At 36.6% G+C, this 27,163-nt stretch overlaps 1 protein-coding gene across 1 annotated transcript; it reads left to right on the top strand.

Moving 5' to 3' along the window:
• Window positions 1-50: 50 nt before the first annotated feature.
• LOC100376785 (uncharacterized) lies at window positions 51-27,157 on the top strand. Its single transcript, XM_006820397.3, has 32 exons — window positions 51-189; window positions 373-468; window positions 4,414-4,704; window positions 6,738-6,810; window positions 7,540-7,583; window positions 8,997-9,119; window positions 9,717-9,833; window positions 10,234-10,356; window positions 10,508-10,627; window positions 10,941-11,063; window positions 11,518-11,640; window positions 11,946-12,260; window positions 13,105-13,227; window positions 13,817-13,933; window positions 14,338-14,460; window positions 14,963-15,079; window positions 15,262-15,384; window positions 15,536-15,655; window positions 15,968-16,090; window positions 16,544-16,666; window positions 16,972-17,286; window positions 18,245-18,314; window positions 19,395-19,438; window positions 19,692-19,832; window positions 20,074-20,364; window positions 20,736-20,826; window positions 21,224-21,267; window positions 21,932-22,096; window positions 22,482-22,778; window positions 23,926-24,234; window positions 25,819-26,077; window positions 26,804-27,157. The coding sequence occupies exons 2-32, from the start codon at window positions 399-401 to the stop codon at window positions 26,856-26,858; spliced, it is 4,572 nt and encodes a 1,523-aa protein (XP_006820460.1). The 5' UTR covers window positions 51-189; window positions 373-398; the 3' UTR covers window positions 26,859-27,157.
• Window positions 27,158-27,163: the final 6 nt, after the last annotated feature.

Raw genomic sequence — 27,163 nt, 5'->3', positions numbered from 1 at the left:
TTGGTGTCAAGGTTGGGTAGCCAATCAGGTACAATCTTGTAAGTAGCTTCGCAATGACTTGAAAAGTACTGGTGTTCCCGTGGATGATTAGCACCGATTTTACACTCGTTCATTGCAAGTAGATTGACTTTCCAGATAACGCCCTCCTTACTCGTGCGTAATATACCACGCGTTTTTACGCAGTATCAGGTACACATTGCAAAAAATTAATATTGTTTCAATCTGCGTACTTTAAAATATCGACGTTGCGTTGCTATCTTTACGAAGTGGTTTTTTTCCACATGTTGACGTCTGTTTAACTGATTTGCAACATTTAAAAATATTCTGAACATACAAACGTGTAATGAGTTTTACCATATGATAACCCTCTAGGCACGCGCTCGCCGATATTGGATATAATGAGAGTTCTGTTCTACGTGTTCGTGGTTGTGGTTGCATTCTACGAAGATACGCTGTCGCAAGACACGGGTGAGTGTTAAGTCAAATATTTCACACTTAGTGACGCACGTCACTGTCTCTTAGCCCTACCGAGTACCACGAGGTGCAGCAATGTAAAAAAACTTCGTGGAAATATCGTGTCAATTTTATTTGGACGACCTTCGCCTCGCAGTGCAATTCCATAGAAAGCAACGCCAGAAATGAGTGGACAAGATGGCCGACTTCCGCCCTGGCCAGTGTACTACAGTCAAATAAACATCACATAATGTGCCATAGAAAATGCATTGCATAAACATATATTAAAACAAAATTTAATTTTGAGTTTATATTTTTCATTTTTTAACTTTTGTGTGCTTCGTAATAGACAGGTGACGTTCCAAGCTTTCGATATGTTATAGATGTTTCCATTAAAACTCCACCATTAAATGCCCAACTTGCCGTAAAACCTGATGATAAATTTTACACTGGCCCAGTGTATTACCAATGGACGATGTGTATTTGTGTGCCAGACTCTATTTTTACAAATAAGAAAATGCAGTAACGCAGGTGACTGTTAAAGTTTGTTTGCTTCGTTCTGGATACTCTCTGATTCAATGAACATTGCGACGCAGCTGGCGCAGTTGTAGACGCAGTATTCGCTGCCCAAATTAGAGTTCAAATTCATGCATTTTTTACACAGATGTACGATCCAGTTGTGGACAAATATAACTGTTTTAATCCAATTAACAACAGGAAGTAACCTAAAACAAGATTTATTTTATGTCGTTATTCCATGTTAAATCACCCTATTTTTCGAACGCGAACCACTATCGCCATACTGCTTTTGATGCTGAAGGTCTGACCACAAGATCAATATATTGTATCGGCCGTTTTTCCTCTTAATAAAAGAGGGGTTTCAGCATACTGTCTGTCCGGGAGTTGTGTATTGTTTCACGACAGTCGCGACTTTTGTTTTGTAATAAGTGAGACAAACGTAATTTGCATACCAATCGTCATTGATGTCCACAATGATATTTACAAGATTAGTCTGTTCACATATTTTTGTATTATGTATATAACAGGTGACTGTCTTCAATGCCATCATAAGAGTGTACCTAATGGTATCTCGTTCTTTGGCAACCAACACCATTTATTACATGGCTTCATATGATCAGCTAACAAATACAAGTGGGCACAGAACAAAGAAAACAAAAGATTACCTCACTTACTATTGTTTCCAACCCCAAGATGTGAACTACTTAACATAACAATAGACTCTCAACCTTTAAAGTCTATGACATCTTGAATCATTTTGCATGTAATTATAGTCACTGCAATGGGATAGACGGGAAATCCCTACTTGACCAGATTCTATTGTCCATTTCTGGCAATAAAGTTTATTTCACGAACTTAATGTGATTTTAATCACATTCGCAGCCAATGGTCCCTCAGTCTTTTCTCGCTTGGAATTGGATAAAATTTAACACTGTTGAATCATTGTCGCAGCCAACGGCGGAACACCTCACCATATTGTTTATACACGTTGTAATCGATACAAGAACTTTTTATATTACTGTCGACTCGGAGCTCATAAACGCAGCACTATCAATAGTTTCTGGCGTACTTCCAATTGACCAATCAGGGTGGTTCATTAACAACGTCACTGAAACAATGGACCCCCAGCAGCGGCTATCCGTAAGAAACGGGGCAAATGTCGTCTGCTTTGCGTGTCTTTTTAAATCGTTATAAAAAAATAGGCTCGTAGGATAGTTCAAATTTTTATTCAGACTTTATTAAAATCACATTAAGTTTGTGAAATAAACCCTAAAATCCATAGTACATCAGTTTGTCCAGAGATTTCCCATTCAATCTTGTATAGATATATAGACGTAACGATCGAAGCAGTCGTAATTTGTGCGTTGATAAAGCAAATTTATTGCCTAATTATTCAACGTCTAAATTGTAACCAAGCTATGTTGTGGAAGTCGATATTGTTCACCCGTTGAGAAAACCGCAAATCAAAAATAAGCAACAAATTTGGTTGAAAAACAAATGGAGAATTGTAATATTATTCTTTTCATGTAGTCATGGTGATCCACAAAGGAAGATCACATACAGTTTCAATCCAAGAAAAAGCACAACACCGCGTCGTGTTCGATATGGGACCTATAGCAACGTATGCAACGCATGTAAAGTACTTTGTTTATTAACACGAAATTAAACCACGCGCTGCGTGACGACCGTGTCGCTTTAACCAAGTCTGATTGTTTATCTATCTGTCAAACATTCTGATTTGGCATGACGCAATACTATATATTCTGAGATGTTTATTCTGATTGTTTTCGAGTGTTCTTTCTGCCAAATTTGCAATAGAAATTCTTGTTCCCAATTTCGACGCGCTGGAAGCTAGCAAGTCGTCCTCGTGTTTCCAAGCAACATGAATTTTTGGTTGACTCATGTGTAACACTAAACCCAATCCTTGAATAATTATAACACGTATGTATATCATTTCGATGAAATACACATTCAATTACACTCGCGACAATAATAGGTGCTTTGTTGTGTTAGTGTAAGTGTAGAGTTACGCACGGCAGATGCGATTAATTAAAGTATGCTCTTGAGAACCGGATGACTTGCCATCTGGCGAAATAGCACAGTTTCGTTTGCATTATGTGTGTACATGTATACAATCGTTACTACGTCTCGTTAATATTTGTGTGCGGTATTGTATATCGACACACACATTAATTGTAAAGTAAGCCCACTATTTTTGCAGCATGGTATTCATCGAAAACTTAATAATGCACTGCGCATGCCCATATGCGTACGCATAAAAGTATTTGATTTCCGATACGTCCTAACTTTGGGTAATAAAACACAAATACTCAAAATTACCGATACTCGCGTTCAAACTAGTTTTTTTTTTACACTGGACGAGGCAATGCGCAATTTATTCCACAGACCTCAGACAATAGAACGTTGTAACTCAGAATATTTCGTACATATAGTAAACTTAGTTATAATCCCCTACCTGATTCAAATGCCGACCACCGACGTTTCGGCCGCTGATTTTTGGGCGTTCCTCATACAAACATTTGAATAACCGCTTGTTCGTATTTATTTATTTATTCAATCCAGAATAAAGATTATTATTTTGCAAGGGTTATTGTTGTGCAAGTTTATTTTACCCACCCTGAATTTAAAATGTGTAAATATTTGTCATTTACACTTTCATAGAAAAAAAGAAACATGATTATATGTCTTGAAACTTATACAACCACTTTGTGATCATTGTAGTCATTAATTAATTAACGGAGGGTATAATTAGGGCAAAATGACAGTTGCATCATGACGAGATGCTACGGAAAATGTGATTGTTACGGTGTTTTGTTTTCAGGCCAAACTGACCAAAATATCTTGAATGGACTACGAAATATGCCAGTGTGCGCAGTCTGTTGGGCATTTGGTATTTCTATGTCTAAACAAACCATGGCACGTGAAACACTCTTTTTTTCAAATAGCAGGTGACGTATTCCAAAAATGCTCAATCAGTTTGAGTAAACTAAATGCGAGGTCAATCTACGAAGCTTGGCGGTTTTACAAACGACACTGTAAACGCAATAATAATTCACGGATATTTAATTTTGCAATTCTCACAGATAATATAAGTAAAATCCGCTAATTTAAATGCATGTGAATATATAAAATACGATAGCTCTCATTGTTTTCTCCCAGTGAAATTGATCAAAACTTCAAAATAGTGCTGTAATTCAGTCTCTGAGGACAGTAATTGTAAAACGTGTGTCATGCTCATTTTGTGTTTTGAAACGTAGGCGTCAAACAACGAATCAAAATGTTCGATAAATCAGTAAACGAGATATTATGTTTTCATCGCTATGTGTCTGAATCAATACACATTGCCCAGTAAATATAACTTTGTTATTCGCTGTAAACTCATTTAATTAAACAGATGACACTTATCTTTCTCTTTTACAGACATATTCTACAGTTGTCCGTCAGGGATACCGTTACTATCAACAGATGGCAATCCAGTAGCCTGCAGTAGAAGTGGTTGCGGCGCATGGTCCGCAGACCATTTCTGTTCCAGTGGTGTATGCTGCCCTCTATGTAGCAACGGCAAAAGACCATATTCGTTTTGTGATCAGGCGATATGCGCAGATTTTGTATGCGCGGGATATCCTAGTGCCGTGTGCAAAGCCGATAAGTGCGTGTCATGTGAAATAGTCGTATTTGACTCGGTAACCCTCGAGGGCATACGGTGTCCAGGTAATCTGATCCTTCTCCATCCACATTATTCAAGTCCTCTCGCACCGTTTTTCCTTGAATTCGTCGCACTGGACCCATCTAACTCATTTCTAATCCACGGAAGCACTTAGTCGCTAGAGGGCGCGCAAAGTGTATTGCATGTTTTTGTAACGTACTAGTACCTTTTCTACAACTATTACTCTCTAACTAACTACGCCTGTGACAATACTGGTGTAGTCAGTTAGGGTACCATCGGAATTGATTTATTATCCCAGTTTTGCACATTTTTCTTGCTGTATCTTGAAAACTATTTTTTTTTCAAAATCGCCAACATTTTTTTGACAAGGTGTGGTGATCTGGTTGGCGATCCGTTGGGAATGCAAACAATCATGTTGTTGGCCCGTGACCGTACCAGCCTATCAAGATCGAAATCGGTCCAAACAATAGTAGACCGGTAGAATAAACAGCTCGTTGCCAAGCTTAACGTTACTCAGATCACAGTCCCTCTATCTGATAGAGGGACCGTGCTTAGATTGAACTGACTTCAACACTTTCTCCACGAACTTTAAGACTTAGTAAATTTGAATGATTTATGGACTTGAACTTTTGAACGCTTTTGGCATTCGGAAATTCTGTGCCCTTGACTCAAAAACAACATTTTAACTTTGAGCACAGACACTCAAGCAGGGTAGAATGAGATATGTGCGAAATGTTGCCATGGTGATTATGGTAGGGCAGGAATTGTTGTTCAATTTTACCACTTAACTGCTGGTGTGACCCGGCTGTGAAGATTGAACAAAATCGCCCCCCCCCCCGCGACGAAAAAGCTACCAGAATTTCCAGGTGAAATTTCTCGACAACGAAGAAAGATATCAAATAATAATACGTTAGGTACACTCAAGTTAAGTAGAATGAGATATGTTGCTACATTTGGCACGAAGGTAGGAAACATGGTTTTGAGTTGTTGTCATGGCAACAGGTTTTCATAACGTAATCTGCACAAAGAAAAAACAAAGAAAATCAGAAGAGTTGATACGTACATGAAGACAGACATACAGACAAATGTAATCCCAGTAGTGCTGGTCGCCAATAAACAACTCAGTGAACAGTGGTGAACAAACCCGTACAATCGAGTCCTCGAAAATCTTACGTTGTCATTTTTGTGGCCAAAATAAAAACACTTGCTATTTAGTGACAGAATGGCGGTAGCACGAGTAGCAAATGTGTAATGATTATTTAGTGAGTTACGTGTGTCGGTTTGTTTGTTTGTTTGTTTGTTTGTTTAACGCGCGGAACATCCTAATCTCGTGCCATTATTAGCACGTTAACACATTTCTAATCTACCGCTCGTCACTACCGTCTCTGTATTATAAACGTTTTTCTCTCACAATTGTCAGATATGCATGATTTTACGGCTTTTATTAACGATACACATATGTGATTGTAGCAAAACGAGAATTATTAGCATTTGGTTGCTATGGATTTCTATCTAATACAAATATGGTTCGTAAACTTTGACTCATAATTACCTAAAAGAACCCTATAAAATATACACGACTGTTTTCCGTTGCCATGGAAGCGACTTTTATATTATTTTATATTATTTTATATTATTTTATATTTTATATTATTTTATATTATTTTATATTATTTTATATTATTTTATATTATTATAACATAATAATAATTCTTTTTAATTTCTAAATTGCCCAAATTTGGAATGATTTGCTTTATCTGAAGATGAAATACTCATTTTGTCAAAAAATGTTAATTACTGCTTATTAGGATCGTACGGCCATTACGACCGACCGTCCGAATGTTGTTAATTTATGGTTAACCTATACTTGCGAATAAGACCCGGCACATTTTCATAACCTCGTAATCACACGAAGAGTGTCATTTGATAACACGAGGTGTTACATCACGTGGCCATGGAACGGAACTTCCGTTTTTAAACGTTCAGCCTATGAATATGAAACGAAAACATTTATGATTAGACTCCCTCACAAATTACATGAAAAATGACAAATGCACATATGTTTATTTAAATACAGAAAACTACTGTGTATTAGAAGATGGAGAGATTGCTTTTGATGGGGAGCAGTGGATGGACGGATGTCTCAGCTGGTAAGTAGTCTTATTGTCACAATTATTGATGCACCTGTGTCTCGAGGTATACACAAGTGAACCCAGAATAAATACATCTTATTGTTATTGTTCATAAGTTCATAATAAAAACTACTTACTAATTATGGTTTCGATAATTTGTAAGTATCCTAAGCTATGTTACAATATACTCTACGCTACTTTGTCGGCTTTTGTCTTCATAAATTTATCTCCCAGACTGAATTAGACCATGTAGTTCTCGTTATTCTCGAGTTGTTAATTGTCTTATGTATATTCAATATATTAAAGAATGGTGGACTTCGCGTAACGCACGCGCGAGAAATTGTCTCATATGAACAAAGATGGCGACTTTGTCTGTTGCGCAGACCAATGACTACAAACTGAGATGTTATCGAGCTTCTTCTGTGATTGGAAGGTATCGAAGGAGTCGGCGGAGGTAATTAGTGCACGTCGCGCACAGGTCGAACTCGTGATTTCCCTTAGAAGAGCGCATTGAAGTATGGGAAAATCAGTGTTTATCAAGAACACGAATGACGCGCATGCGCCCTTTATCGCCCTTTAACGGAGAGTTTAATGTGCGTTTGTTAACATGTCTTTTTAGTCAGCATGGTATGTAGCTAATAGACTTTATAGAAATACATGGTCGACGAAATTTCGTTGAAAGTGAGAAAACTACGCAATATTTTCTTGGCACTCAATCCATAAATAAATGTCACATCTTTGTTACAGCCAGTGTGAAGTGGGGGTACTGACTTGTACTGATGAACGTTGTCGTAAGTACCGCACGCCATTGTACTATTGTCAAGTGCTTACTTTTTATCCTGTGTTCGATATTGAATCTCTGCAAAATTTGAAACTATACAAAACTAGATTATTGCTGAAAACAAACCTTAAAGAGTAGGTAAGAAAGAAGACCTAACATTGTTGCTGCTGGACGAAGTGCTCAATGTTTCAAGAACGGCTGTATCTTTTGATATTATTTATGGTTAACAACGTTCAGTTCGCAGTATGCGAGGCAGACATTTTCCGATTAAGTTGCCATGACAACATTATAATTCATATAATTTCAATTTTGCACTTGTATATTATTCACGTAGTAAATGCTTTTGAATTGACGAAAATAGCGTATGAATTATTTGACAAATCTGCAATTCAAAATGTGTGTGTACTTATATTACAGTATTAACAACTTCAGGACCAGAAAGATGTAAAAAGTATTATTAGTATACAATAATTTTATATCTATATTACAAATTTAGCCAAAATTATTAACAACATTAATGAATTAACATCAGGTACTGTGATAACAAAAACAGTCACTCTAGTTCATGTTAAGGTAGAAGCCTACACATAAATTAAAATACCCACAATTTATTCATTTTGTAATAAAATGTACTCCAAGGCAATACAAGGATATTGACCTAAAAAAGTTGGGGTCACCATCCTTTTTTTTTCGAGAAAATGGTGGTTGTGTTTTAGTCGCCAGTCGCCATTTTGTCACTATTATAACACTTTTACCATAGGTTCCTGTGGCAGAGATATTATGCAATATCTCAAAATTTAGCCTGGGGACATAGGCTGAAAAAAATCATATATTGTTAATGATGGAGTACCATTTGTTGTTCTGAATTATTTAAACAATCTGGGTTTTAAAAAGTGTCAACAATTTTTCTTTAACATTGTGTTCCATGGAATTGTTCTAAAATAGCACTTTTCAAGAAATATTAGGACACATTTCTCAAAAAGCTCAACTGTAACACACAAAATAATGCCATTTCATTGTACCATGGGACATCAGCTTTATGACTGTACATAATAAACTAATAAACATTGTCATGCGATTTATGACCAATTTTGTCAAAAATTATGACGAGGCTTCTACCTTAAAACTCCTTTCCAATAAATAGCGCCCTCCAGCGACAACGTGTTCCTATGACGTAACTAGGTAACACGGAGGCCGTTCAGAGCGTCGATATCGTTTTATACTGTAGTCGTCAAATTAAAGAAAATCCGAGACGACGAACGTTCATACAACCAAACAAGCACAATGGTCGATTAGAACGACATTGCTCTTACATCAGTAAACGTAATTTTTGACGTCATTGCAAGAGGGCGCAATTTATAGAAATGTTGTATTACTAGTATATGCTCATGCTCATGTTTCCCTTTGTTTCTTTACTCTGTAGCTGTCGACGAGTGTAGTACTGGGACACATACATGTGATGTAAATGCAAACTGTACTGACACTCCCTCAACGTTCGAATGCCGCTGCAATCAAGGCTTCACGGGAGATGGCCACCAATGCCAAGGTAACCCGTTGCATGGGGTCCGTTGAAGACGATGACGTAGAAAACCGTAAAGTGCAATCACTATTTTCTCACCGCGTCTCACGTCGCCCGTTTAGTCGCACGCGACATGTTGCATTGACGGATCAAATTATTCAGTTAGTTGATTTCGTAGAAAAAAAAACTATTTTTGAATAGTGCGTAACGACCATCAACCTAATTGTTTTGATGAGTTGATGGTAATTACCTTTGCAGAAGTATTTTGCCATTGTTCTAATCAATGTTAATTATACACACTGTACGAGTTTTTCATTTGCCTAACAGATGAATTTCGCGAGATTGTTATTCAAAGATTTGTTTATCAGTCTGGCAATTATCTACTTCATATTGTGCCTGTGTTCTTGCTTGTGAGTGTTTCAGTTGATTGCCAGGCTAAGTTGCTTCATAACCGTCTATCTCGACCGCAAACTCGCTTGTTGAATTAAATTGTTTCAGTTTTACCAATATAATTTTATTGCCAAGAGGTCGCATATGCGATGTTGTCAAATCTATTTACAAACCAAATGATATATCTTTTCATAGCATGGACATGATATGTACATTTCATCTTATTGTTTTCAGATATTGACGAATGTTTATCGGTTCAATGTGGCGATAATTCCCATTGTACTAATTTACCTGGTTGGTATCAATGCGAATGTAATAACGGATTTTCATGGGACGGACAGACATGCCAAGGTAACGCAACGCAACGTTTTACGCAGTAATGCGTTTTGAGACATAACATTCCTCAATATTACAAAAGCAGACGCTCTGATTTTTCATGTACTTCTTACCATTCCAAATTGCCACTGAAATGATCACTGTTGTACTGTTTTGAGAGTGAAACATTCCTCATATTTAGCTCAACGACATAAGTATCGGTATATGTATTATTATTGATAATATATTATTAAAACATTTTTTTTAATTATTTGACTTTTAATTAAGTGAGCTTCAGGTATTATAATAAGTTTTTTATAAATACAGTGGAAAGTTTTCTGCATTAGCATATGTTCAGTAGTGAAACATTTGAACTCCACTCGGACTTCTTCAGTATTTTAAAGTTATTGAATTCCATGTCATTATCTGATTGTAGATGTCGACGAATGCGAGTCTGGTATCCATGCTTGTGACGTCAATGCTTTATGTATTAATATACCAGGTTCTTTCATGTGTCAATGCATCGATGGATTTACGGGAACAGGTCTCATATGCGAGGGTGAGGTATTTTTTGCAGTCGTTACTTCCATTGAAGAAATGAATTAGTTAGACGATACCCTGACAATTAAAACATGTACATTGAGATGGCAGTATGCAGAGGTGTACAGTTCTATAACGACAGCAATGATATACTGTATTTCAAATTACAGATATAGACGAGTGTTTGGGGTCAAATGACTGCGGCACTGATGCATTATGCATCAATTTACCTGGTTCTTACTCGTGTAGCTGCGTTCAAGGGTTTTATGGCGACGGGATCACGTGTCAGGGCAAGTCAAATAAATATTTGTTATATGTAGACATTAGTTAACGAAATGTTGCCTGAATAAGGCCAGTCACTATTTACAGCTGTCATACACCATCGCTGTAGTCATTTAAATGCAGTTCTAATAATACTAAAACAACTAAAACGCACGTTTCCTAGCAACACGTACTTATCCTGCCCACATGGCCAGCCATGTGACGTGTTATTTATTCATTCTGCACAAAACAGTCACCTATTTCATCCTTGCATATAAAGCATTTGACTTGAATGACATACCTCGACTTTTGTTAATAGTCTCACGGTATCCATATTTACAGATATTGACGAATGTGAGCTTGATGTCCATGACTGTGACCTCAATGCCCTTTGTATTAATAGACCAGGTTCTTTCACGTGTCAGTGCAAAGCTGGCTATATTGTTGATGGTTTTACCTGTGTGGGTAAGTGTGGTGGGATGGGCAGGATGCGTAGATCTGTGACCAAATTGACGTATAATTGTTATTTTTAAACGTATACTAATGAACAACTCGCGGATTTACACACGGAGACCCTTTTGAGATCAACAAAAAACACGGTAATCGATTACGCAGACATGTATCAGCAGACAAATAAATCAACCCAAACCCAGCTGTTGATTATTTTTTATGTAAATTCATATTTACTACTTGCATGTTTTACTTATGACTTGTTCGTTCAAATGATGTTGTTGTTTCGGAGCAAATTACATGAAAACCTGTTTAAATATTTTAGTGATTCTGTAAACATATTTATTTCAAGACTCAATTGTAGTGAACACGTGTTAAAACAAAATGTATAAATATATAGCTATACATTTACAGGTGGGGTTCAGTATATTTGAGAAGTATTTCATAGGTATTATCTGTTCTACTTTAGACATCAACGAATGTGTGACTGGCGAACACAATTGTGACGCTAATGCTTATTGCACAAACACCATGGGCTCGTTTAACTGCACATGCGCAAATGAATATATCGGTGATGGCATCAATTGTAGAGGTATGATGAAATCAATATCTTTTAATGAAATAATTTACAATTAAATCTAAGTGTGGTATAATCCTTACTGATATACTGTCTCATGGCTGGGCTCCCATTCTTTACCTATGTTATCACGAAATTAGAACGTTTCCAGACAATTACTGTACTATGCTGGCTGCCAAATATTATTCCTAGTAGTTCAACCTGATTTACCTGCACAAACACAAAATATAAACATATTTCTGAATATTATCAACTACTGATTCATTCACAATTGCTTCATAGCTCACTTAAAACTATTTATACAAACTTCTATGTTATAGCAATGGCCACCATTGACAGGTGTCCCTACGACTTCCCACTTCTCGTGTCCAGTGATGACAGAATTATGAGCTGTTCCAGGACCAGGAGATGCACCGTGAAGAATCCAATGACTTATTGTTACAGGGGTCCATCCGGTAGTGGTTGTTGCCCGGTGTGTCCGGATACCGGTAAAACCCCAGGTACCTGCGAATCTGATGTATGTGACGGATTTGAATGCAATGGATATCCCTACGCTGTATGCAAAGCCAATCCCTGTGCGGACTGTCAACCAACAGCGTATGATCCGTTGACTTTGAAAGAGGTTCATTGTTCTTGTACGTATCTCCATTAAATCCTCGTTTTTTCAAGCTTTTCGAGACATTAAATTCAAGATTAGCATCACTGCTGTTAGTATTTATTGTACAGTACTATAATAGACAGTGTACTTCCTGTTGATTACAATTGTTTCAAATAACAAAAATTACAATTTAGTTGTTTCACTTCAACAATACTATTCTGCGCACGTAAAGCTGCCAAAAAGGCAACTGCCAAAAGTTGCAACTGCATTGTGATTTCCATATAGGGTATACAGACGTGCTGTTGATGATGGAGTACTTTTTGTTCTGAATTTTTTTAAAAATCTGGGTTTTAAAAAGTGTCAACAATTTTTCTTTAACATTGTGTTCTATGGAATTGTTCTAAAAATAGCACTTTTCAAGAAATGTTAGGACACATTTCTCAAAAAGCTCAACTGTAACACACAAATAATGCCATTTCATTGTACCATGGGACATCAGCTTTATGACTGTACATAATAAACTAATAAACATTGTCATGCGATTTATGACCAATTTTGTCAAAAATTATGACTCGGCTTCTACCTTAAAACGCCTTTCCAATAAATAGCGCCCTCCAGCGACAACGCGTTCCTGTGACGTAACTAGGTAACACGGAGGCCGTTCAGAGCGTCGATATCGTTTTATACTGTAGTCGTCAAATTAAAAAAAAACCGAGACGACGAACGTTCATACAACCAAACAAGCACAATGGTCGATTAGAACGACATCGCTCTTACATCAGTAAGACGTCATTTTGACGTCATTGCAAGAGGGCGCAATTTATAGAAATGTTGTATTACTAGTATATGCTCACGTTTCCCTTTGTTTCTTTACTCTGTAGCTGTCGACGAGTGTAGTACTGGGACACATACATGTGATGTAAATGCAAACTGTACTGACACTCCCTCATCGTTCGAATGCCGCTGCAATCAAGGCTTCACGGGAGATGGCCACCAATGCCAAGGTAACCCGTTGCATGGGGTCCGTTGAAGACGATGACGTAGAAAACCGTACAGTGCAATCACTGTTTTCTCACGTCGCCCGTTTAGTCGCGCGCGACATGTTGCATTGACGGATCAAATTATTCAGTTAGTTGATTTCGTAGAAAAAAACAAACTATTTTTGAATAGTTCGTGACGACCATCAACCTAATTGTTTTGATGAGTTGATGGTAATTACCTTTGCAGAAGTATTTTGCCATTGTTCTAATCAATGTTAATTATAAACACTGTACGAGTTTTTCATTTGCCTAACAGATGAATTTCGCGAGATTGTTATTCAAAGATTTATTTATTAGTCTGGCAATTATCTACTTCATATTGTGTCTGTGTTCTTACTTGTGAGTGTTTCAGTTGATTGCCAGGCTAAGTTGCTTCATAACCGTCTATCTCGACCGCAAACTCGCTTGTTGAATTAAATTGTTTCAGTTTTACCAATGTAATTTTATTGCCAAGAGGTCACATATGCGATGTTGTCAAATCTAATTACAAACCAAATGATATATCACTTCATAGCATGGACATGATTTGTACATTTCATCTCATTGTTTTCAGATATTGACGAATGTTTATCGGTTCAATGTGGCGATAATTTCCATTGTACTAATTTACCTGGTTCGTATCAATGCGAATGTAATAACGGATTTTCATGGGACGGACAGACTTGCCAAGGTAACGCAACGCAACGCAACAATTTACGCAGTAATGCGTTTTGAGACATAACATGCCTCAATATTCTGAAAGCAGACGCTCTGATTTTTTCATGTACTTTTGATCTTCTTACAATTCCAAATTGCCACTGAAATGATCACTGTTGCACTGTTTTAAGAGTGAAACATTCCTCATATTTAGCTCAACGACATAAGTACATGTATTATTGATAATATATTGTTAAAACATTTTTTTAATTATTTGACCTTTAATTAAGTGAACTTCAGGTATTATAATAGGTTTTCTATAAATACAGTGGAATGTTTTCTCCATTAACATATGTTCAGTAGTGAAACATTTGAACTCCACTCGGACTTCTTCAGTATGTTAAAGTTATTGAATTCCATGTAATTATCTGATTGTAGATGTCGACGAATGCGAGTCTGGTATCCATGCTTGTGACGTCAATGCTTTATGTATTAATATACCAGGTTCTTTCATGTGTCAATGCATCGATGGATTTACGGGAACAGGTCTCGTATGCGAGGGTGAGGTATTCGTTGTAGTTATTCGTAATTGCTTCTATTGCAGAAATGAATTAGTTGGACGATATTCTGATTATTGCTACCATAAATCTTAGATAATGAGACACTGTTTTATAAAAAAATATATATCAATTCATAAAAGAATTTAAGATGTTCTTAATATAGTCAAACAATATATTTATTGTATCACCTAACTACAGCTCTGGAATTCAAATCTTTGTCAATGTTTTGACTGTGTGACACAAAAATAAAATGTTATATTTCTGGCAATTTTTTACTACATATTGGTTCGATGTTATTGCCTGAGAGTGTACAGTGGTTGATTGCCAAGCAATGTGACAGTCTCAGTATAGCCTAACTTGACAGCCTTATTCGATTGCGAACTTGCGAATCATTTGCAACACTTAATTTCACATGAACGGCCATTTTAGTACACATTAACACATACACATGTCCTACGCAGTACAGGTAAAGTATATGTACATTTCATCTCATTGTTTTTCAGATATTGACGAATGTCTATCGGTTCACTGTGGTGATAATTCCCATTGTACAAATTCACCTGGTTCGTATCAATGCGAATGTAATAACGGATTTTCATGGAACGGACAGACATGCCAAGGTAAATCATTTTAAAATGATGTTCATTCAATTAAGTGAGCTTCCAGTATTATAATAGATATCCTATAAATACAGTGGAAAATGAATCTATGCACATATGTCCAGTAGTGAAACATTTAAACTCGGCTCGAACTGCCTCAGTATGTCAACGTTATTGAATTCCATGTTATTATCTGATTGTAGATGTCGACGAATGCGAGTCTGGTATCCATGCTTGTGACGTCAATGCTATGTGTACTAATATACCCGGTTCTTTCATGTGTCAATGCATCGATGGATTTACAGGGACAGGTCTCATATGCGAGGGTGAGGTATTCTTTGCAGTCGTTACTTCAATTGAAGAAATGAATTAATTAGACGATACCCTGACAATTGAAACATGTACATTGAGATGGCAGTATGCAGAGGTGTACAGTTCTATAACGACAGCAATGATATACTGTATTTCAAATTACAGATATAGACGAGTGTTTGGGGTCAAATGACTGCGACACTGATGCATTATGCATCAATTTACCTGGTTCTTACTCGTGTAGCTGCGTTCAAGGGTTTTATGGCGACGGGATCACGTGTCAGGGCAAGTCAAACAAATATTTGTTATATGTAGACATTAGTTAACGAAATATTGCCTGAATAAGACCAGTCACTATTTACAGCTGTCATACACCATGGCTGTAGTCATTTAAATGCAGTTCTAATAATACTAACACAACTAAAACGCACGTTTCCTAGCAACACGTACTTATCCTGCCCACATGGTCAGCCATGTGACGTGTTATTTATTCATTCTGCACAAAACAGTCACCTATTTCATCCTTGCATATAAAGCATTTGACTGAATGACATACCTCGCCTTTTGTTAATAGTCTCACGGTATCCATATTTACAGATATTGACGAATGTGAGCTTGATGTCCATGACTGTGACCTCAATGCCCTTTGTATTAATAGACCAGGTTCTTTCACGTGTCAGTGCAAAGCTGGCTATATTGTTGATGGTTTCACCTGTGTGGGTAAGTGTGGTGGGATGGGCAGGATGCGTAGATCTGTGACCAAATTGACGTATAATTGTTATTTTTAAACGTATACCAATGAACAACTCGCGGATTTACACACGGAGACCCTTTTGAGATCAACACAAACACGGTAATCGATTACGCAGACATGTATCAGCAGACAAATAAATCAACATAAACCCAGCTGTTGATTATTTTTTATGTAAATTCATATTTACTACTTGCATGTTTTACTTATGACTTGTTCGTTCAAATGATGTTGTTGTTTCGGAGCAAATTACATGAAAACCTGTTTAAATATTTTAGTGATTCTGTAAACATATTTATTTCAAGACTCAATTGTCGTGAACATGTGTTAAAACAAAATGTATAAATATATAGCTATACATTTACAGGTGGGGTTCAGTATATTTGAGAAGTACTTCATAGGTATTATCTGTTCTACTTTAGACATCAACGAATGTGTGACTGGCGAACACAATTGTGACGCTAATGCTTATTGCACAAACACCATGGGCTTGTTTAACTGCACATGCGCAAATGAATATATCGGTGATGGCATCAATTGTAGAGGTATGATGAAATCAATATCTTTTAATGAAATAATTTACAATTAAATCTAAGTGTGGTATAATTCTTACTGATATACTGTCTCATGGCTGGGCTCCCATTCTTTACCTATGTTATCACGAAATTAGGACGTTTCCAGACAATTACTGTGCTATGCTGGCTGCCAAATATTATTCCTAGTAGTTCAACCTGATTTACCTGCACAAACACAAAATATAAACATATTTCTGAATATTATCAACTACTGATTCATTCACAATTGCTTCATAGCTCACTTAAAACTATTTATACAAACTTCTATGTTATAGCAATGGCCACCATTGACAGGTGTCCCTACGACTTCCCACTTCTCATGTCCAGTGATGAGAGAATTATAAGCTGTTCCAGGACCAGGAAATGCACCATGAAGAATCCACTGACTTATTGTTACAGGGGTCCATCCGGTAGTGGTTGTTGCCCGGTGTGTCCGGATACCGGTAAAAGACCAGGTACCTGCGAATCTGATGTATGTGACGGATTTGAATGCAATGGATATCCCAACGCTGTATGCAAAGCCAATCCCTGTGCGGACTGTCAACCAACAGCGTATGATCCGTTGACTTTGAAAGAGGTTCATTGTTCTTGTACGTATCTCCATTAAATCCTCGTTTTTTCAAGCTTTTCGAGACATTAAATTCAAGATTAGCATCACTGCTGTTAGTATTTATTGTACAGTACTATAATAGACAGTGTACTTCCTGTTGATTACAATTGTTTCAAATAACAATAATTACAATTTAGTTGTTTCACTTCAACAATACTATTCTGCGTACGTAAAGCTGCCAAAAAGGCAACTGCCAAAAGTTGCAACTGCATTGTGATTTCCATATAGGGTATACAGACGTGTATAAAAAAAAGTAGAATACATAAAAAACAGAAGTAAAAGGAACAAATAAAACATGACAAATACATTAAGTTTATAAATTATTACACAATGAATTCAAACCACTAAGATATACGTTAGTTGAACTAAACACTTTCCCATATTTGCATCACGTTAATGTAAACTTACGTTAATTGGAAATTACGCTATATGTAAAGCAGTTCCACTTGAATATTGCAATAATTGAAGTTACCTAACAGTGCGGAGTATTTATCACTGTTTAGCAATATGTCATGTAATGTAAATTTTTGTATATCCGTACAATCTTTTTTATGTCCAGAACAAATTAATTCAATCGCATTCATAAACGATATTGATCGATGTTTCCAACCCTGATTCGCATGATTTGCACAGCACGAATTCCGTTTTTCGCATTCAATTAAACCACTGTTCGTCGCTAAAAACTTAATTACTTTTATTTAAAACCTAGTTTTATACTGTGATTGACTTGTAAAAGCAAAGCAAATAGTAAACGTCGTTCACCTTTTGACTCACTTAAAATTAGTTCCCATTTATGCCTGTTTTTACACGACGGTTACTTACTAAATAGTTTTAATAATTTTTTGAAGTAGGTAGAAAATGTAATTGTTTTTCTTGATAAGGTTTCCCTACCTACACTGTTCTAATTTCAAATCACGTCACATGTCATTGTTATCCAGTGAACTGCAACTCAACAAATGGTATTGAATACAGACATGGTGATAAATGGATAGACAGTTGTCTAATATGGTAAGCATAACCACATCTTTCGCCGTTCATTATTCGTTTAATCATAGTCCCTCTATCCCCGGTCTGGAAACATCGTCAGTGCTATGTTTCTTTTTAACTTAGTTGTTTATTCCAGAATTCAAGCTTTTTCACATAATCTTTTAATCAGGATATCTGTATAAGGTCATATTTTAGCCGGCGAGTAGTTCTTTAATTCATCTATTTTACCAGCAACGAAACAAAGTTTCATACCTTTATACCCAGAAACATTTCGTGTTTAATTTTTGGGTGATTGAAATGAAATTTTATTTACCCTACTTCTCAACGCAAAACCAATATTTGTCTTCGATTTGGACATTTTATAGTCGAAACATATTAAAAATTGGTGGACTGATTTGTTATGTGTCACACCGCATTTTATTTACGTTAAATTGAGCGATTTTTATGGATGCTATTCCGATAGTAAATGCAAATGGCGACGTTTTGAAATGACAATGTACGCTATTCAGTGCTAAAACATCATTTATATACAACATACTTTACATCGTTGTTGTATAGTTGACTTAAACTGTTATGAACCCCCAAGAATCAGAAATATCATAGGTTTTTCGATCGACCACGTTAACATGATGAACGACGCCATTTTGACAAGATTTGTTTAGCGATGTCAGCATGATGTTACGCGAAGTTTTTTCCCTATTAAACTAGAAGATGAACATAATTCCCGATATTAATCGTTACATGGCAGGAACTAGATGTTTATGAGTTGGTAGGCTGGTTTTGATACATATCAGGGTTCAAAACCCCCTAATTTCATAGTGCTAATTCTGTTTACGTTGTGGTTGCCCGAATTTGAAGTCAAAGTGAAGTCGTACAATAAGATATCGCTTTGCATGACGGTAAATTTGCCGATTTTAATGAATATTCTGACGGTATTGTATTCTGTCTGACTTCCCGACTCCCTCGGCCCGGATTTGAGCCGTTTGTTTACCCGCATCGCGGTTCGAGACAAAAGAACGCTAGTTGTTTCCAGACCGGGCATAGAGAGACTTATAATACAAATACATTGCATAATTCATATGATATCTGCTTTCATTTCAGCGAGTGTAACGATGGTAACGCCGTTTGCTCTGACCATCTGTGTGGTAAGATCTTCTCAAATTACATGTAAACATGATGAACGTATGACTCACAATTATTAGTTCTAAGGTGCAAAGGAAATCGAAACTTAACTGATATCATCCCATAAGCCGTACATGAACAAGCGATTGCCTTCTACACTTATTAATAGTCTAGGTGAAACACACAAAGCGCATTTTCAATACAATTTCTGGATTAGATATCGTCATTGATATATATCGTGATTAATATTTAATCAGCAACACTTTTTCACTTTAGAATCCAGTGGAGGTATACTTTGCCCTGACTCAGATCCATTGCATTATGACGGAATTGTATTCAACTGTTCGTCACATGATTGCCCAGCTGGTCATTATTGTAGACATATTGCACCCAGCCAAGGAGTATGTTGCCCAGCTGGTAATTATTATATTAGTAATGACATTGAACTTTTATTTCAATAATTATATTTGCAAGTACTTTTTTCAACGTATTTTAGCAACGTAATATTCACTCAAAAACGGGAAATGTGATTAGTTTAAGCATTGTTATTTGCCAACAAGATGAATGGGAGTATGTATCTGAATTAGTATATCATTTCATGGTTATGCCAATAAAATAATAACAACATGACACATGATTTATTTTTCTTCTCAAACAGTAAATACGACAGTTGAATGTATCTATGATTGGACGGAATGGTTCGATATAACGACACCCGTTGATTCACTTGGCGATTTTGAAACACTATTTATGTTATGCAAGAGTGGGATTAACCCTATGTGTGACAACACGACAGTCATCGATGTTCGCACCGTTGAAGGCAACCGTCCTGCCCAGACCACGGGAGAAGTGTTCTACAGTAACGATGCAATTAACGGGTTTATTTGCCGTAATCAAGACCAATTTGATGGGCAATGTGAAAATTATGAAGTGCGTTTCTGCTTCGTAGGTATGACGGAAGCGCATAAAACTTGTCCCCTCTATAATCTAGGCTTTGTAGATTATTAAGTATGAATGGAAAAAACATTCATGCTTCTAGTGAGATCTCGCGAGGGGCGCGTTTAGAACGCTTCTGTCATTGCTGGCAGCGCGTCGTTTTCACTATTTCTTTCTGATTTCCCATTTCAAACAAATAACAAAAAATAGTTTCGGATTTTAGTATTTTTGCTTTGAAAAATGTGATAGTATACTCGATTTTGTAAACATAATATAATAATACATCTCCCTTTGCAGTCGTGACTTACAGTAATGGTGAATATTAGCTTATATAATTCACTACGATCATGCATCTCTGTTTAAACAATCTAACAATCTTTTTAGGTTCTGAAACAGTAATTAAACCCGTATATTGCCAAACCAATAGCACGGCATACGTGGAAGGAGAGGAATGGTTAACAGGATGTACATTATGGTAATTAAGATATGACATTACGCACGTTATGAATATTATTATATGCAGGAATATGTTTGGTTTGTTCTCGTATGTACCATGTTATAACGTGTGTCAGATCAACCACTACATTCGACAAATTTCATTTTAAACATTACTTGATTAACATGAAATTGCATTCTGTATGAATTTAGAATGTTCCCATTCAAGTGGCCTGTAATCATACAGTCACTCGAGGCACGTAACTGTAGCCATGACATTCTCTGGTGACGTGGCTGCAGAGATGTAATCATTCGAATGAAGTCGGGATCTACATACTTGCAGTGCTACTGCAAACATATGTTTTGGGTGTACGAACCATCTAAAACAGTTACTAATCTGTAGTAGACTACTAATGTCCAATCGGTTTATATTTCAGTCGATGTACAAATGGAAGCATAAACTGTACGGATCAGTATTGCGGTGAGACATTTATTTCTTCTATGGTTTTTTCCCCACATCCCACGTGCATTGAAAATAAGCTTAAAATCGTTCACTGCAATCACCCGTTTTAAAAGTGTTACATAGTTCCTGATTTAAATATGAGTCATCGACATTTTAGTATGAAATATTAATAAGAATTTCCCAATTATTTGGAACAAACTTTTTAGAACTATACCTGATTTTTTTCTCTATAAGAAAAACGAAACGAGTTTTGACGAAACATTGTTATCATTGGAACAAATAAGAAATGGTTGTAAATAGCTATTCATAGATGATTGACACATTTTATGGTCAGTTAACATTTCCTTTCTAGTGGGTCAGCAAAAATAAAACCGTATGTCAAAACTCAATGAAATATGGCATTACGGTTTAATTTGTAACCAATTACCTTAACACGTGCAACATATCTCTGTGACATGTTGTTACGTGTGAAGCATGCGTGCCCCGGGATTCATTCAAACGCAACGGAGAGGTGTTGCACAAAAGCCAAATCATTTCACAGGACCGTTAGATCGATAAATGGATTTATGCCCTGGTGAAACACACAGCTCGGTTTGTCATTTCGCAAAATATCAAACGGCTACTAAGTACATTTTTTTTCTCAAAACTATAATAGCATAAAACAAAACTTTTCTTGTTTTAGGGGATTTGTACAATATGTGCGATAGGGGGACACCACTCATCGCTGATCATGTGACTAATTCCCTGGTATTTTGTAAATTGGAGATTATTCATGATTGCCCCGCTACTCATCTTTGCCAAGCAGTTAATATCAGTCAGATTCAAACAGGAATATGCTGTCCAATTTGTAAGTATGACGTCATTATTACATAATGTATTACATAATATGAGTTTCTTGCATATTATTTCAAATATACCTAGAACGCGTTATTTGCTGCACACAACGTACTCGTATGTGTTCCAGCTATGAATAATTCATCAGTATACTATTAGATATGCACATAATCAGAAATTATTATCGTAATTTTAAATAATGTCCACATTTGGACTGTGCTCGAAGCGCTAAAGTCCTGTCGCGACCTTCGTTCGAATATTGTGTAAACAATCTATGTTACATGCGTTGCGTGCATTGCATTGCATTAGACCCACATCAAATGCGAACTCTGGCGCTTTAAGTTAGATGTATTTTTTTTAATTTGAATGGAATAATAAATCATTTAATTCCGTTGCAGCGACATATGATCAGAATTGTGTAAATGGTACATGGACGGATTGGTACGATCTTGACAAATCCTACAATGAATCAGTGATTCCTGGTGACTTGGAAGTATTACAATACCTTATCTCGTCATCTGGGCATGTTTGCAAGAATCCTTTGTCAATTGACGTGCAGACTGACGAAGGTATCCCAGCGTACAACACGGGCCAGACATTCTATTCTTTCGACGTCGTCACTGGGTTTGTTTGTCGAAATGCCGACCAGAATGGTGAACCGTGTCTCAACTATCGTGTACGACTCTGTTGTCCAGGTATCTACACTATAATACAGGGGCAGGAATTAATTTGTAGCATTATGTTTACGTGATATGAACAATCGGAGACTTCAAGTTGTTCGTAACTCCCCACCCACAATGGTCTCCCCTCAGCCAATGGTCACTAATACACCCCCGCCTGCTACTACTCCCAATTACGCCTCTGTCTAACTGTTCCTATTTCCCACCCCGCAATGCAGACTTTATTGCCTTACCACCCCGCATTGCAGACTTTATTGCCTTACCACTTGAAGATACAGATTTAAATTGTATACCACCCACTTGCTATGATACCTACGTACATCATTGGAAAAAAAAATGTTCTGTGACTTAAAAAATGAAATATGACGAAATAGCATTTTGTGGCATATGTCTTTCTTGCTAGCATTTTATTTCAGCTAATCCATAATTTTGCTAGTTCACGATTTTTTTAAAAGATTCTATATATACATTATCAGTTAAATTTTATTATTTCATACCTTGGGCCAATTTCTTTAAACATGCGTGTAGTTATTGCTATGCGTTCTACAGTATATAGAGGCTGTAATCTGGAACACTATACTTTGTAAATTTGTAGATGACTGTGTCACAGAACGCCCTCACTGACTGACTTTTTAAAACTAAAAGTCTAGAATTCCCTCCAGCGAGTTGATGATTATGAACTACCGCTCATTCTTTTAACCAAGCAATAACGCAGAGTCGTTGCTGCCTGCCCACATACACATACACCTCCCAGTGAAATTGTTTTCATTAAATGCAAGTTTCCTTAAAAAGTTTTTCCTTTGATATTTAACTTTTTCTGTACAAAGTCTGATCTTGTGACTTACCACTGGGGCAGTACGTTTTACTCCTCCCCCTCCCGCTGATTAAATTTAAATTTGCCTGCACACTGAAAAAAAGTCTACAAAGACTTTTCGCGCAAACAGATTTGTTATCAGTACATGATAATACTCGTCACGTTGAGGCGAAGTGTGAGCGATTCTGTGGCGAGAGACGCACTGTGCGACAGGATTGACGTGTTTTAAAGCGCGGCTCCGCAATCCCAGGGATTGCACCAGTGCGTCATTGGAAATGTAATGACGTAGCAATGTTTAGACAGATGCAACATCATTTACGTTTCTAATAAATTTAATTTATTCCGTAGAACCATCTTTCTGTGACGAGGACATGCTCACGCCATGGTTTGATTTGGACAATCCGTGTGGGATGGACACGCACGATATCGGTGACGTAGAATTATTGTCCGTCATACGGGATGAATACCCTCTCGAATCATGTGACTTCCCGACGGCAATTCAAGTGCACACCGTAGATGGCGTTCCAGCTGAGCAGACGGGTCAAGTCTTTAGATACATGGACGTAAAGCACGGGTTCATTTGTCGTGACAAGGACCAGGAGGGTTTCGATGATTGTCTGGACTACAAGATAAGATTCTGTTGCAATTATGCTCCCGGTGAGTATTTGCAGGTTGACGGTATATTGTCTCAGTATCTCGCCTCAGTATCTCGCAAGTTATGTGAACTCTCTTGCTGGGAAAAGTGAAAGAAATTGTGTATGATTTGTATTCGCGTATCTGAAACAAACGTAACGTTACAGCGTGCTTCAAACGAATTCTTTTTACTCGGATAGTAATCTCAATTTTGTTGCGCAATTTATTTCACCGGAAATGCAAATGCCGTCTACTTTTCAAGATTCTGAACAATTGTCATTTCTATTCTACCAGTAACCAAGGAGCTAAGCTATGAATATTCAAAAACTGCGACTCACGAATCCATGTAGACCCTAAAATGTACTTAGCGAGTACAATTACGCGAGGGAAAATAAAACCCAAGGGCAAAACAGAATATACATTTGACCGTTATAATGATTTTTTTTCAAACCACTGGATATTAAATAGTTGAAAACATGATTTCGGTGTATTTTTTGCCTTCTTAAAATTGAAGCATTGTTGTCGTTCGTGTCCGTGTGATAGCAAAAGTGATACTTAAATCACAGTCCCTCTATCACTATATAGGGACTGTGCTTAAATGCACTGTATGACCAACGGCGCAATATTGTTACGGTCCTCTTTTTCGCTGCTAATCTAAATGCACCGTGGTTTTGCAATCAACCCTGGAAGGTGAAATGATTTTCTTTTGCGTGGCAATTCATTGCCCATAGACAGAATGCGTCGCAAATAAAGCTTACACACGTACATGTTTTGATATGTACATGACGTTCGTTTCAGTCATGAAATGTGTTGTAAGTTTTAACTGGTCTTTTTTTGTTTTTCAGCAGAATCGTTACATTTTTTGTGTGAATAATAACTAATTGTTGACCTGTAGTTGATCTGAAGTGCAACATTTTTGCGTTACTCATTCGTACGAAGTATATTTCAATTTATGGACGACTTCCTTTAAAGCATACAATTGAATAGAGAAAAACACGAATAATGAGAGATTAATTTAGTGTATACGTGCTGTTTTGAGACTCAATTCATTCAAGAATATAAGATTTGCCTTAACGAGCGTAAAGGTGGTTCTTTTCTTCAGTTGATTGACGTTTATTCCCTATTTAATACTTACAATTTCTCAGCTGGTTGTACAGGAGAACTCATTGATAGTAAAAACTGCTCCTTGTATCTCGACTTTATTATTTGACTGTATTATTAACAAACTACACACAACACGATTTACACACACAGCACTTGTTAAGGTTGGTAAATACAGTACTCTCGACACAGTAACACTGACCCTTCATCTTTTTATGTGTTTATGAAGTTTAATAATGTATACGATTTAAAAAATACTATGCATTAAAAAATGTTAATACATTCTCCTGAAGTCTGTATTACGCTACATTCGTAACCTTTTCACCTAGTCCTGTTTAAAGTCTGCACTGTTCTTCAGAAAACTGGAACAAAAATAGCCATGAAAATTTACTCAAAATTTGTCAGTTGACCCCGAAATTAGGGTTTATTCTCAGGAATATTAAGAATATAAGAAAACGTTAATGTGACCCAAAGTGAGTGAATTTTTTTTTCTCTAACAAAATATAGTGAGTGAGTACAACGTATCGAAGATAATTAAAAAAGGTCAGTGCCCACTGGTTATCAGAACAACGTTTAAGCAAATACGAGACACGGACGGCGAATTTGCATATTTTGGTTGTCAAGACGACAGAGACTGCGCAGAGACTCAGAAATGCTGCCCCAGCGGTGAATTTGGTACATTATGTATGGATGCGATATCCCCATGCCGCCATGACGGAATTGATTATCCACCAGGCTCATACAGACAACATTCATGTAACTTTTGGTAAGTGGGAAAATGCGTATAGGAATGGAAATCCAAGTAGATTAAATATCTTCTATTTTTTGGCATTATTAATGATTTGACTACGTGAAATGTAGAATTATGTTTATTTTATTCATCAACCCTAATCTTGTCAAATCCATGTACTTTTTGTTAAAACAGTTCTGCTTTTATGCTGATGATATTTCAAAGTTCCATCATAAATAGAAACATACTAAAAACAAAGTACAACACATTTATTTACCGGTACTTTCGAAGACTTTGCTTGATTTTCCGAGGGTTTCTGTTTTGGTATAAACTTGGAGTCTCCATTAAATTTACCATAAATTTTAACATTTTCACCACATACCTGTTCTGTTTTATACGATTTATCTCCTACTCAATTATTTGACACTTTGGGTATCATTACGTGAGAATATCTATATGCATCTACTATATTAATTAGTAATGATAGTAGGCATAAATCTCTTTTTCGGAGTCTGCATTGAAATTCTCTTCGTCGCGCGGTACATGAATAACATTATGTATTTCAATTAACGAAAAAGACTTACATCCATGAACACTTCCAATGTCTATATTATGAGGGCGCTTTACATCCATATATCGCCTGCAATCTCCACGCGTTTGCTATGTGATAGCATTTACGAGAAGAGTGGAATCAGTTAATGTTGTACCTACTCTAAGCATTGGATAATAACTGATCATATTCTTATTTTATGTGATTTTCAGTGGTTGTGAGGATGGTGTCTGGGAGTGTACGCAAGAACAGTGTGACGGGTATTGAATCGGCGAATCCTTCAAGAAATTTCACATTTTCTCTATTTACACTAGATCACATTTACCTCTATTATTAGCCTCAACCCTGCCATTTGATAGTCTATAGTCTATGGGTTATAATCTTCTTTACTGTTCTATTTTTTGACAGACTCACATAATGTTGCGTGTTTATATATATATCACAAAACCAAACATAAATTGTAGAGATATGTTTTTGATCGGACATTGTTAATGACAGAGTGACCAGAGTAAATAAAGGAAATTGTATCCCATTGATAGCATGGGAATTGCAAAGACAAAACCTAATCTTAT

Source organism: Saccoglossus kowalevskii, chromosome 15 (assembly GCF_978046115.1).
Source record: "Saccoglossus kowalevskii chromosome 15, keSacKowa6.1, whole genome shotgun sequence".
Taxonomy (NCBI): Eukaryota; Metazoa; Hemichordata; class Enteropneusta; family Harrimaniidae; genus Saccoglossus; species Saccoglossus kowalevskii.
This window is presented reverse-complemented; position numbering and strand designations above follow the sequence as displayed.